The sequence below is a fragment of the Oncorhynchus nerka genome, linkage group LG2 (genome assembly GCF_034236695.1).
Source record: "Oncorhynchus nerka isolate Pitt River linkage group LG2, Oner_Uvic_2.0, whole genome shotgun sequence".
In the NCBI taxonomy this organism is placed as follows: Eukaryota; Metazoa; Chordata; class Actinopteri; order Salmoniformes; family Salmonidae; genus Oncorhynchus; species Oncorhynchus nerka.
The window spans coordinates 77519552-77532970 of record NC_088397.1 but is presented as its reverse complement, the minus strand read 5'-3'; the positions used below and the strand labels follow the sequence as shown (position 1 = coordinate 77532970).

Here is a 13419-nt window from a genome sequence, read left to right as displayed (position 1 = left end):
ATTAATTATTAATTGTGGTTGCCTATCCTGATATGAAGTTTGTTCTATAGAAAGTGTTTGACTCTGATGTGTTCCACACATTTTGGTAGCTCATGTTGACCAGTAGTGTGTGCCACAGAAAGCAAAATTAGAGTATAAAGAAACATAAACATTTATTTTAGAAACATTTTGTAATGTTTAAGAAAATAATTATAATACACAAATATTATCACACAATAACACAAAACATCACAGAAAGTTACGTTTGTTAACAAACATTAAATAAGAAATAGACATTTCGATATTTGCATAATAAGATACAAAATAGCAATAAATCGAATATAAAAAGACAATAAATAACATAAACAAATATTGGAAAGCTGCAACAGATCGACTGAACATTTAGTCCAATTTTTATGGAAGTTGACCAGGGAATACCATTGCCTGGAACTCAAGCCTAACCTAGTCCTGACAGGCAGCGCAGACATAATCCTCCAATGGTGGGATGGTTTTCATACAGGACTGGTGGAACCAATCACAACCAATCTATATTATATATTTAAAACATTAAATACATTCTCTGGAATTACAATGATTTAATTATCAGACAAAGCGGATGATGCTACCTCTAGAAATATTACTACTTGTACAAATTCATACTCCTAAAAATGTGACTTTAAAATTTAACAAACAATTACCCAGTTAGTGTCTTCCTCATTATTGTCCACCTCCACACAGGAGAGGCACAGTTGGCTCAGATCATCTAGCAAAACATAATGTCAAGTAGTCTATACATCTTTACTTGTATTTTTCTGAGCATACAGGGAACAAGAGAATAGTATAGGTTTCTTGTAAGAGAGAGAGATGGTTGTTTCTCAGAAAGAGATTTGGTATGTATTATGTTAGTTGTTGCTGAGGGATCCGATTGGTTATGTCTGTTGCGTGTCAATAGGATGCAGTGAAATTGTTTGTAATATTCTGTTTTGTTTGTTCCCAGGGGGGGAAGAGGAAGGCAAGAGGCCCGCGGGCATACATATACCCGTAGTATATTCACTGTCTAGGCACACTGGGTAAGACCTGGGCGGACCAACCCCTGTATTTTGGTTAGGGCACCAGGTGGTGCTAAATTAGATAAGTAAGTGGGTAGGCAGGGTAGATGGGAGACGGGGCTTTGACATTTACGTTCTTTGCTTTGGTTCCGTCCAGATCCTTTTCCCCATATTACCGTGTGACGGAATAAATTCCTTGTAAACGGTATCAATCTCTGCCTTTGTCATCCTTACTCGCACCTACAGTCCCATACCGCTTTTACTTCACGGAGAGTTGAGTTGTAGTAGGGTGATACTTTCCCTCTTCACAGAGGCGTGCGTTAACAGTGGCTTTCTAGTCCGAAGTTGGATCAAATAACATTGAAAGATCCATGTGTTTTTTTTAATCTACAATTTATATTCAATTAAAAATGGAACATTCCGGTGTTTTGGAGGAGAGTGACTGCTTACTTCTCTCATGATAACATCTTTGTCCACATTTGTAAAGACAATCGACTCCTACAGAACACATTCAGCAAACCGGGGAAAATGTTTATGGGCATTTCAGTTTTCCCCAACAAAACAGGGGAAAATGTATGGGCATTTCAGTTTTTCCCAACAAAATGATGTTACACAAGATTCTAATTCGCAAGTATACAAAGACACAGCTGTAATATAATTTGACAGTTCTGTTTTGCCTTTTAGTCAGTGCACTTTCAGTAGGTTAATTGTATATTACTTATCCTCTCATACTTACTTTAAAGGGAAAGACCCAACAAGAAGTAACATCTTGTTGGCATGGGTGAGGAAGGGTACCACATGCTCATCTGGATATATTACACCCCTTCTCTCTCAGGAATGATCTGAACATATAAATTATGTTAATAAAAGTACAGAATTTTGAAACACTTTATTGATTACAGCAGGGTGTGAATTGAAGTAGTCAAATCTGGAGTTGACAAAGGCTGGAATGTAAATGACATGTGAGCATCTCGGATTGTCTAACACCTGAGAATGGCCAGGCATTCCCTTGGACGAAGAGCATCTCCATCTTGCTGATTATGTGCTGTCATCCAGGTGAAAATGTCACCTACATATCTGATGTAGGAAAAGAGAATAGTTGAATGTCCTGTGAATATGTATATGTACTGTACGTGTGTGTGTATATATGTATCTTGGTATATCTTTTTTAAATTTGAATGTCTATCATTGTATTATGTGGTTGTGGGGGATGGGGATGGTGTAGGTGCTGGGGGTGTCCTATTGAGGGCAAAGGGACCTATTGGGGAGGGAATTCTTCATGGAGGCACATTCAGTCAGTTTGGTTTACTACATTATTATTCCTTTTTTTTATTATAACAGTTTACTGTGATTATGGATATGCACTCATCTAGCTTGGTCACTCTATCTGATTTAACTTTTTCACCCAGAGTACAAATTGTATTATTTTATTACTACTGTACCTACGTTCTTAAAAACTAAAACGGATAAAGTGTACAAAAAAAATGTAGGAAAAGCCATAAGAGGGAAAAACACGATGGTATGGGGGGATTGAGGGATGGGTAGAGAGAACAGAGGGCTCTGAAAACTATTATTGCTGAAATAACCACTTCCTTTTGTGACTAGTCTAATACTTCCTGTGGCACACAACACCGGCACCTAAAATGTTGTACCTTTTGAGCTCACATTCCTCGTATAGAATAAGTAAGCATTTCACGGTAAGGTCTATGCTTCTTGTATTTAGCGCATATGACAAAGTTTTATTTTATTTTATTAACTCAAAAGTATTCTGGAGCTCCTGCACCTAAATGTAAACAGTACCGGCAGACAAAATGACTACCAGAACCTATTTCAGTCCAAGTCAAGCACTGTTTGTAAATATATTTATAATTTAAGTAACAGACAGCATGCAAGCAATTTTTGTCTCTGCTGTCAGATTATTGACATGAAAAATCCTCTGACAATCGCTAAAAATCCGGGTATTTCAAGGCCACGCCTCTTCTGAAACACTAACAGGAAGTAACGGGATTACGTTTTTGGTTGAGAGAGCATGACATAAACCCTAATCCGTGTCATGTACATTTAATTATAGCGATCAGAAGAGTAAACTACAACTTTGCTTTTCTGCGTTCTCGCTGTTAATTTTTTATTTTGTAAGACCAATTGAGGTGTGATGAGGTGACAGCAAAGGAACCGCCGAAGGTACAATAGGGTCATATTGGCAGAGTTCCAGTTATTTTACACAAATCTGTTTGACTACGTGTTCTATGTAGCTTGTTCACTCTATTTATCCGATTAAACAGTAGCATGTGCGCATTGTGGCCTAGCAAATGTAACCGTAACGTTTCTGTATCTCTAAAATGACTTGCTAGTACATCGAGGCACAGAAACACTAGTAGAGGAAATGAGATCACGTGGGAGGAATGCATAGTCTCTTATTAATAATGTGATTTTATCCAGAATGATTAAACAAAAGTGTGCAGATTAATTTAAGTGTGTGTGCCCACAGCGCACTCTGGCACCTTACATAACCTCATGCTCTACAGGTGAAGACAACACACCAGCACAAGTGGTTTAACTTGGATAGGCTACTGGTGGATTGACACATACACACAGAACAGAGGACATGTGGTGGTTCCAGGAAGGTCTGTGTATTATACCAGTAGCTCTGGTATTATGGACGACAGCCACGTTCATCTTCGATTACATCACAGCTGTGGTGCTGAGACATGTGGACCCACTGGTGCCATACATCAGGTCAGATATAGGCCGATTCCCAAATGCAAACAACATCCTCCTTGTATCCTTGTCTTTTTACATTTATACCTGAAATCACGTATGTTCATAAGTAGGCACTGCATTGTATTAGGAGGTGACTGACATTCTGCTTGTCATGTTTCTGTTCACAGTGACACAGGGACAGTTGCCCCAGAGAGATGTGTGTTTGGAATCATGCTGGATGTGTCAGCCTTCCTAGGTAACATCACCTTTACCTCCCTGAGTCATCTTTTGAATCTAGCAATCAATTTGAAATCGTGTATATCGGACTGAATTTGTGACTGTTTTAATGTGTGATCATGTTTGTTGTGGCAGGTGTAGCCACCGTGTATGTACGCTACAAGCAGGTCCAAGCCTTGACAGACGAAGAGGAGTCAAAGCTCCATAAACTCAACGTCTTGGGCCTGGTGCTGGGGTGGACCAGCTCCTTTGGCATGTGCATCGTCGCTAACTTCCAGGTACCCATTGAGTTGTGTCCTGTTGTGTATATCTGTCTCTCGATTTCTTTCGGTCTCTTCTACAGTCCTTGTTCCAGTTTTTCCTATAATGACAATCATGTATGTAGCTGTGATACTGTAAATCAATACCTCTCCTCCCCCTCTACAGAAAACCACTCTGTTCTTCATGCACCTGGTGGGGGCGATATTGACGTTAGGTGTGGGGGCCCTGTACATCCTGGTGCAGACGCTGGTGTCGCTGTACATGCAGCCTCACGTTCACGGGAAGAGTATATTCTGGGTCCGACTCAGCATTGGAGTCTGGACCTTTGCCAGCATTATCAGCAGTATCCTCCACTATATTTCTGCCAAACATGCAAATATGAAATCATGATTCATTGTTGCTTATAGATTGTTGTTGCTATTAGACAATTACAGTGAATTGAAGCTGATAACTTGCACAAATTGGAAGGACCTCTGACAACTGCAAGAGTTGCCCTGTTACATGGCTCTAGCTCCTGCCTGTTGTACTCCTTGACTTCTTCTCTGTGTTTGTTTCATCTGTCATCATGTACAGCAGTCTGCCTGGAGTGGACGTGGCCCATAAACTGCACTGGATACCTGGAGAGACGGTTAGTAGCCTTATTCTCTCTGTGTGTGTGTGTGTGTGTAACAGTTATGTTTGTTGCAGGGCTACATCCCTCACATCATCAGCACCATCTCTGAGTGGTCTCTGGCTCTGTCCTTCGTCAGTTTCTTCCTCACCTACATCCGAGACTTCCAGGTACTACAGCTCTCTTCTTCATTTCCTCTATTCACTTACTTTATCACTAGGGCCACATTTGCTATTGCTGGGCTGCAGTAAAATCCTACATACCCCATAGCTCTCCAGGGCAGAAGTTGAAGACCACTTTTCTAACAACTGTGCTCCATTTCCCATCTGTAGAAAATAACGCTGCGGGCAGAGGCGGACCTAAGGAGTAATCACATGTATGATTCACCGCACTACAGCATCACCACACCTCTCAACCAATCAGAGACCTCTCCACTGCTGGCGGGGGGCATCTGAACAAGACCACTCCTAGTAGTGCGGTTGAGTCGAGCTGTAAATGTCAACATACTGAATGGAATAAATTAGATTATAATGCGGATGGTTCGAGCCCTGAATGCTGAAAGCCGTGGTATATTAGACCGTATACCACGGGTATGACCCACAAACATTTTGTGTTCTAATTTAGTTGGTAACCAGTTTATAATAGCAATAAGGCACCTCAGGGGTTTGTGGTATATGGCCAATATACCACAGCTAAGGGCTGTATCCAGGCACTCTACGTTGCATCACGCCTAAGAACAGCCCTTAGCCATAATATATACGCCATATACCACACCTCCTCTGGCCTTATTGCTTAAACATAGAATGCTGAGTGTGCAAGCACAAAGATACTGCTGATAAGCCTAATTCTTAGGTACAGTAGAAATGCCACACGCCATTTTTAAACTGACATGCCTTTTGATGTCAACTGCACTATTTTCACTGACATTTGGTTCTTTGTGTTATGAGCCTGGAGCCTATTTGTATTGGGCCTAAGGGCATCATCTGACAAATGTCATCTGTGGTGTGTTAAAGGTTTTTATACCTTGTACTTTTTTTTAGTATTCAGAACACAACTATGCTATTCTTATCAACCACTGGATGGTGCCAAAGAGCCAGCAACATGTTTGGTTCTGCTTTCTTACAAGTCTAGCAACCCCCTCAACACAAAAATAGATGTGAGCATTTGTTGCATGAGCTTACGTTGATTGTCTTTCATGAGAATTTATATTATTAAGTGTTTTGAAGCAAGGCACTTGAACTAATTATCTAGAAGTATAATGATGCATTTACTCTACTTCACTTGTGCTTTGGAATGCTAAGTTATTGTGCTCTGGCTGTGAAGCCCTCAGTGTTAATGTAGGAGAATAAGGAAATAAGTGTGTTTTAGATTTGATCATTACTGAATGGATTGTATTTTTTTGTACTTTTCTATTTGGTTTTGTGCTTTTCTATTTCTTCCCCAATTATGATTTAAATTACTTCCATACAGACCCATGAAAAAGTAAGTCATCTCTTTAACATTGAATGGATCAAATATAGGGGATGTAAGCAGGTTTCAAATATTACTGAATCTCTATGATTCTCTGATTATTCATTATGTTTCTACTAAAAGTGGATTTTGTTGTATAAAAAAATGGCAGCTGGCTACTTGTATTTGCACAACAAACACTTGTCTCAAATACATAATTACAGTTGTCGGTTAGCTGGTGAATTTGATCCATAATAGCATTGATATGAATTCAGTCAAAACACTTACATTTACATTTTTACATTTAAGTCATTTAGCAGACGCTCTTATCCAGAGCGACTTACAAATTGGTGCGTTCACCTTAAGACATCCAGTGGAGCAGCCACTTTACAATAGTGCATCTGCATCTTTTAAGGGGGGGGGGTGAGAAGGATTACTTTATCCTATCCTAGGTATTCCTGAAAGAGGTGGGGTTTCAGGTGTCTCCGGAAGGTGGTGATTGACTCCGCTGTCCTGGCGTCGTGAGGGAGTTTGTTCCACCATTGGGGGGCCAGAGCAGCGAACAGTTTTGACTGGGCTGCGCGGGAACTGTACTTCCTCAGTGGTAGGGAGGCGAGCAGGCCAGAGGTGGATGAACGCAGTGCCCTTGTTTGGGTGTAGGGCCTGATCAGAGCCTGGAGGTACTGAGGTGCCGTTCCCCTCACAGCTCCGTAGGCAAGCACCATGGTCTTGTAGCGGATGCGAGCTTCAACTGGAAGCCAGTGGAGAGAGCGGAGGAGCGGGGTGACGTGAGAGAACTTGGGAAGGTTGAACACCAGACGGGCTGCGGCGTTCTGGATGAGTTGTAGGGGTTTAATGGCACAGGCAGGGAGCCCAGCCAACAGCGAGTTGCAGTAATCCAGACGGGAGATGACGAGTGCCTGGATTAGGACCTGCGCCGCTTCCTGTGTGAGGCAGGGTCGTACTCTGCGGATGTTGTAGAGCATGAACCTACAGGAACGGGCCACCGCCTTGATGTTAGTTGAGAACGACAGGGTGTTGTCCAGGATCACGCCAAGGTTCTTAGCGCTCTGGGAGGAGGACACAATGGAGTTGTCAACCGTGATGGCGAGATCATGGAACGGGCAGTCCTTCCCGGGAGGAAGAGCAGCTCCGTCTTGCCGAGGTTCAGCTTGAGGTGGTGATCCGTCATCCACACTGATATGTCTGCCAGACATGCAGAGATGCGATTCGCCACCTGGTCATCAGAAGGGGGAAAGGAGAAGATTAATTGTGTGTCGTCTGCATAGCAATGATAGGAGAGACCATGTGAGGTTATGACAGAGCCAAGTGACTTGGTGTATAGCGAGAATAGGAGAGGGCCTAGAACAGAGCCCTGGGGGACGCCAGTGGTGAGAGCGCGTGGTGAGGAGACAGATTCTCGCCACGCCACCTGGTAGGAGCGACCTGTCAGGTAGGACGCAATCCAAGCGTGGGCCGCGCCGGAGATGCCCAACTCGGAGAGGGTGGAGAGGAGGATCTGATGGTTCACAGTATCGAAGGCAGCCGATAGGTCTAGAAGGATGAGAGCAGAGGAGAGAGAGTTAGCTTTAGCAGTGCGGAGCGCCTCCGTGATACAGAGAAGAGCAGTCTCAGTTGAATGACTAGTCTTGAAACCTGACTGATTTGGATCAAGAAGGTCATTCTGAGAGAGATAGCGGGAGAGCTGGCCAAGGACGGCACGTTCAAGAGTTTTGGAGAGAAAAGAAAGAAGGGATACTGGTCTGTAGTTGTTGACATCGGAGGGATCGAGTGTAGGTTTTTTCAGAAGGGGTGCAACTCTCGCTCTCTTGAAGACGGAAGGGACGTAGCCAGCGGTCAGGGATGAGTTGATGAGCGAGGTGAGGTAAGGGAGAAGGTCTCCGGAAATGGTCTGGAGAAGAGAGGAGGGGATAGGGTCAAGCGGGCAGGTTGTTGGGCGGCCGGCCGTCACAAGATGCGAGATTTCATCTGGAGAGAGAGGGGAGAAAGAGGTCAGAGCACAGGGTAGGGCAGTGTGAGCAGAACCAGCGGTGTCGTTTGACTTAGCAAACGAGGATCGGATGTCGTCGACCTTCTTTTCAAAATGGTTGACGAAGTCATCTGCAGAGAGGGAGGAGGGGGAGGAGGATTCAGGAGGGAGGAGAAGGTGGCAAAGAGCTTCCTAGGGTTAGAGGCAGATGCTTGGAATTTAGAGTGGTAGAAAGTGGCTTTAGCAGCAGAGACAGAAGAGGAAAATGTAGAGAGGAGGGAGTGAAAGGATGCCAGGTCCGCAGGGAGGCGAGTTTTCCTCCATTTCCGCTCGGCTGCCCGGAGCCCTGTTCTGTGAGCTCGCAATGAGTCGTCGAGCCACGGAGCGGGAGGGGAGGACCGAGCCGGCCTGGAGGATAGGGGACATAGAGAGTCAAAGGATGCAGAAAGGGAGGAGAGGAGGGTTGAGGAGGCAGAATCAGGAGATAGGTTGGAGAAGGTTTGAGCAGAGGGAAGAGATGATAGGATGGAAGAGGAGAGAGTAGCGGGGGAGAGAGAGCGAAGGTTGGGACGGCGCGATACCATCCGAGTAGGGGCAGTGTGGGAAGTGTTGGATGAGAGCGAGAGGGAAAAGGATACAAGGTAGTGGTCGGAGACTTGGAGGGGAGTTGCAGTGAGGTTAGTGGAAGAACAGCATCTAGTAAAGATGAGGTCGAGCGTATTGCCTGCCTTGTGAGTAGAGGAGTGGAAAGAAGGAGGCAGAGAGGAATGAGTCAAAGGTAGACGTGGGGAGGTTAAAGTCGCCCAGAACTGTGAGAGGTGAGCCGTCCTCAGGAAAGGAGCTTATCAAGGCATCAAGCTCATTGATGAACTCTCCGAGGGAACCTGGAGGGCGATAAATGATAAGGATGTTAAGCTTGAAAGGGCTGGTAACTGTGACAGCATGGAATTCAAAGGAGGCGATAGACAGATGGGTAAGGGGAGAAAGAGAGAATGACCACTTGGGAGAGATGAGGATCCCGGTGCCACCACCCCGCTGACCAGAAGCTCTCTGGGTGTGCGAGAACACGTGGGCGGACGAAGAGAGAGCAGTAGGAGTAGCAGTGTTATCTGTGGTGATCCATGTTTCCGTCAGTGCCAAGAAGTCGAGGGACTGGAGGGAGGCATAGGCTGAGATGAACTCTGCCTTGTTGGCCGCAGATCGGCAGTTCCAGAGGCTACCGGAGACCTGGAACTCCACGTGGATCGTGCGCGCTGGGACCACCAGATTAGGGTGGCCGCGGCCACGCGGTGTGGAGCGTTTGTATGGTCTGTGCAGAGAGGAGAGAACAGGGACAGACAGACACATAGTTGACAGGCTACCGAAGAGGCTACGCTAATGCAAAGGAGATTGGAATGACAAGTGGACTACACGTCTCGAATGTTCAGAAAGTTAAGCTTACGTAGCAAGAATCTTATTGACTAAAATGATTAAAATGATACAGTACTGCTGAAGTAGGCTAGCTGGCAGTGGCTGCGTTGTTGACTTTGTAGGCTAGCTGGCAGTGGCTGCGTTGTTGGCACTACACTAATCAAGTCGTTCCGTTGAGTGTGATAGTTTCAACAGTGCTGCTATTCGGGGGCTAGCTGGCTAGCTAGCAGTGTTGATTACGTTAAGTTGCGTTAAAAGAATGACAATAGCTGGCTAGCTAACCTAGAAAATCGCTCTAGACTACACAATTATCTTTGATACAAAGACGGCTATGTAGCTAGCTATGTAGCTAGCTACGATCAAACAAATCAAACCGTTGTACTGTAATGAAATGAAATGAAAATGTGATACTACCTGTGGAGCGAATGCGACCGGGTTGTTGAGTGAGGAAGTTCTATTCGGTAGACGTTGGCTAGCTAGCAGTGTCTCCTACGTTAAGGACGACAAATAACTGGCTAGCTAACCTCGGTAAATTAAGATAATCACTCTAAGACTACACAATTATCTTGGATACGAAGACCGCAAAGACAACTATTTTTATTTATTTTACTAGGCAAGTCAGTTAAGAACAAATTCTTATTTTCAATGACGGCCTAGGAACAGTGGGTTAACTGCCTGTTCATGGGCAGAACGACAGATTTGTACCTTGTCAGCTCGGGGATTCGAACTTGCAACCTTTCGGTTACTAGTCCAATGCTCTAACCACTAGGCTACCCTGCCGCCCCATGTAGCTAGCTAACACTACCCTAATCAAGTCGTTCAGTTGAGTGTAATAGTTTTTACAGTGCTGCTATTCGGAAGACGGTGGACGTTTGCTAGCTGGCTAGCTGCTGGGCAGATAGCAGTGTAGACTACGTTAGGACGACGAAATACGATAATTACGCAATTATCTTTGATACAAAGACGGCTATGTAGCTAGCTAAGAAGAAATTGCTAAGATTAGACAAATCAAACCGTTGTACTATAATGAAATGTAATGAAAAGTTATACTACCTGCAGACCGAAGCGCTCGGATGCGACCGCTCGCTCCAACCCGGAAGTATCTATCACTTCAAAAGAAAACATGGTATCAAGAACAAGATGAAACGAGTCACAATTCCCCACATGGTAGTTTCTTGTCATTGTTGGTGGCCATCTGGCCATCCAGAATTACAACTCATGGACTGCTGCCCCATTGAACTGTGAGGATCTTTTGTGTGACATTGTCAGCTAACTCATGGACTGCTGCCCCATTGAACTGTGAGGATCTTTTGTGTGACGTTGTCAGCTAACTCATGGACTGCTGCCCCATTGAACTGTGAGGATCTTTTGTGTGACGTTGTCAGCTAGCTCTGGTTATTCATTTGTTTTCTACTAAGGTTTATTTTTGTTATATAAAAAATGGCAGCTGTAGCCACCTGTTTCTATGACCACACTGGAGGTATTGCCATCATTGCTGTTAACTGACAGGGAAATATATTAGGCAAATCTGATGTTCCATGTTTCCTAATAAATGGTCACATCTGCAGTAACTACATAGGAGCTTTAATTGTCTTGTCTCCATTCTCAGGAATGGCATGCGTCATACGTTCACTGTTGTATATGAAGGCTTTATAACGGAAAAAAAACCTTTTACTTGTATCTCGCTCTGTTACGGTGGCCACTGGCCATATTACCGCCACACCGGCGGTCACGAGTCATGACAGCAGTAAAATTCTGTGTCACTGTAATTAGGCTTTTCCAAGCTCTGATGCTGCTGATGGTCATTTATAACCGACCAAACTTGGTAACTGCCTCTCTGTCCCTCTAATCAATGCAAATGTCATCAAAAATCTAATAGAACACTTCATAAGAGCCCATGAGCATGTTGCGCAACATTTCTACAGGCTATGCAATTGCATGAGAAAACAGTGATGGCCTCTTAAAAAGAGGAGGATCCTATCATCTTTCGATAGGCTAGGCCTACTATATTGATTTCTCAACTTTCCTAATATTTCATGCGACTTATTTCAAATCATCATTAGAGTCGCATCATGCAGCTATAGAATATATTAAAAATCAAACCATATAGCCCAACATTTGTATCACAACATAAATAACTCTAAATTAAGCATTCAGTGCCTTTGAAAAGTATTCAGACTTCATTTTTGCCACTTTGTTACATTACAGCCTTATTCCAAAATGGATTAAAAACCAAAAATAATTGTTAGTAATCTACACACAATACCCCATAATGACAAAGCGAAAACAGGTTTTTAGACATTTTAGCACATTTAAAAATTAAAAACAGAAATATCTTATTTACATAAATATTCAGACCCTTTGCTATGAGACTCGAAATTGAGCTCAGGTGCATCCGGTTTCCATTGAACATCCTTGAGATGTTTCCACAACTTAATTGGGGTCCACTTGTGGTAAATTCAATTGATTGGACATGATTTGGAAAGGAACACACCTGTCTATATAAGGTTCCACAGTTGACAGTGCATGTCAAAGCAAAAACCAAGCCATGAGTTTGAAGGAATTGGCTGTAGAGCTCCGATACAGGATCTGAGGAAGTGCACCAAAAAATGCCTGGAGCATTGAAGGTTGCCAAGAACACAGTGGCCTCCATCATTCTTAAACGGAAGAAGTTTGGAACCAACAAGACTCTTCCTAGAGCTGGCCGCCCGACCAAACTGAGCAATCGGGGGAGAAAGGCCGTGGTCAGGAAGGTGACCAAGAACCAGATGGTCCCTCTGACAGAGATCCAGAGTTCCTCTGTGGAGTTGGGAGAACCTTCCAGAAGGACAACCATCTCTGCAGCACTCCACCAATCAGGCCTTTATGGTAGAGTGGCCAGACGGAAGCCACTCCTCAGTAAAAGGCACATGACAGCCCGCTTGGTTTGGTGGCAGAATCATGCTGTGGGGATGTTTTTCAGGGACTGGGAGACTAGTCCGGGCCGAGGGAAAGATGAGCGGAGCAATGTACAGAGAGATCCTTGATGAAAACCTGCTCCAGAGCACTCAGACTGGGGCAAATGTTTACCTTCTAACAGGACAACCCTAAGCACACAACCAAGACAACGCAGGAATTGCTTCAGGACAAGTCTCTGAATGTCCTTGAGTGGCCCAGCCAGAGGCCGGACTTAAATCCGATCAAACTCTCCAATCTCTGGAGAGACCTGAAAATAGCTGTGCAGCAACACTCCCCATCCAACCGGACATATTCAATCAATCCCTATACCAGTCTGCTGTTCCCACATGCTTCAAGAGGGCCACCATTGTTCCTGTTCCCAAGAAAGCTAAGGTAACTGAGCTAAACGACTACCGCCCCGTAGCACTCACTTCCGTCATCATGAAGTGCTTTGAGAGACTAGTCAAGGGCCATATCACCTCCACCCTACCTGACACCCTAGACCCACTCCAATTTGCTTACCGCCCAAATAGGTCCACAGACGATGCAATCTCAACCACACTGCACACTGCCCTAACCCACCTGGACAAGAGGAATACCTATGTGAGAATGCTGTTCATCGACTACAGCTCGGCATTCAACACCATAGTACCCTCCAAGCTCGTCATCAAGCTCGAGACCCTGAGTCTCGACCCCGCCCTGTGCAACTGGGTACTGGACTTCCTGACGGGCCGCCCCCAGGTGATGAGGGTAGGCAACAACATCTCCTCCCCGCTGATCCTCAACACGGGGCCCCA

At 44.4% G+C, this 13419-nt stretch overlaps 1 protein-coding gene across 2 annotated transcripts; it reads left to right on the top strand.

Annotated features, from left to right (window-relative positions):
• The first annotated feature begins 2642 nt into the window (after nt 1–2642).
• Nucleotides 2643–6307, top strand: LOC115146157 (DNA damage-regulated autophagy modulator protein 2-like). Of its 2 annotated transcripts, none has more exons than XM_029688056.2 (8): nt 2643–2725; nt 3554–3764; nt 3917–3984; nt 4101–4243; nt 4392–4569; nt 4772–4854; nt 4914–5006; nt 5169–6307. In XM_029688056.2, exons 2-8 carry the CDS (start codon nt 3634–3636, stop codon nt 5289–5291), a joined length of 819 nt encoding a protein of 272 aa, XP_029543916.1. In that variant the 5' UTR covers nt 2643–2725; nt 3554–3633; the 3' UTR covers nt 5292–6307. The 2 variants fall into 2 exon arrangements, with proteins under 2 accessions (XP_029543916.1, XP_029543910.1); XM_029688050.2 differs by lacking the exon at nt 2643–2725 and adding an exon at nt 3005–3209.
• Nucleotides 6308–13419: the final 7112 nt, after the last annotated feature.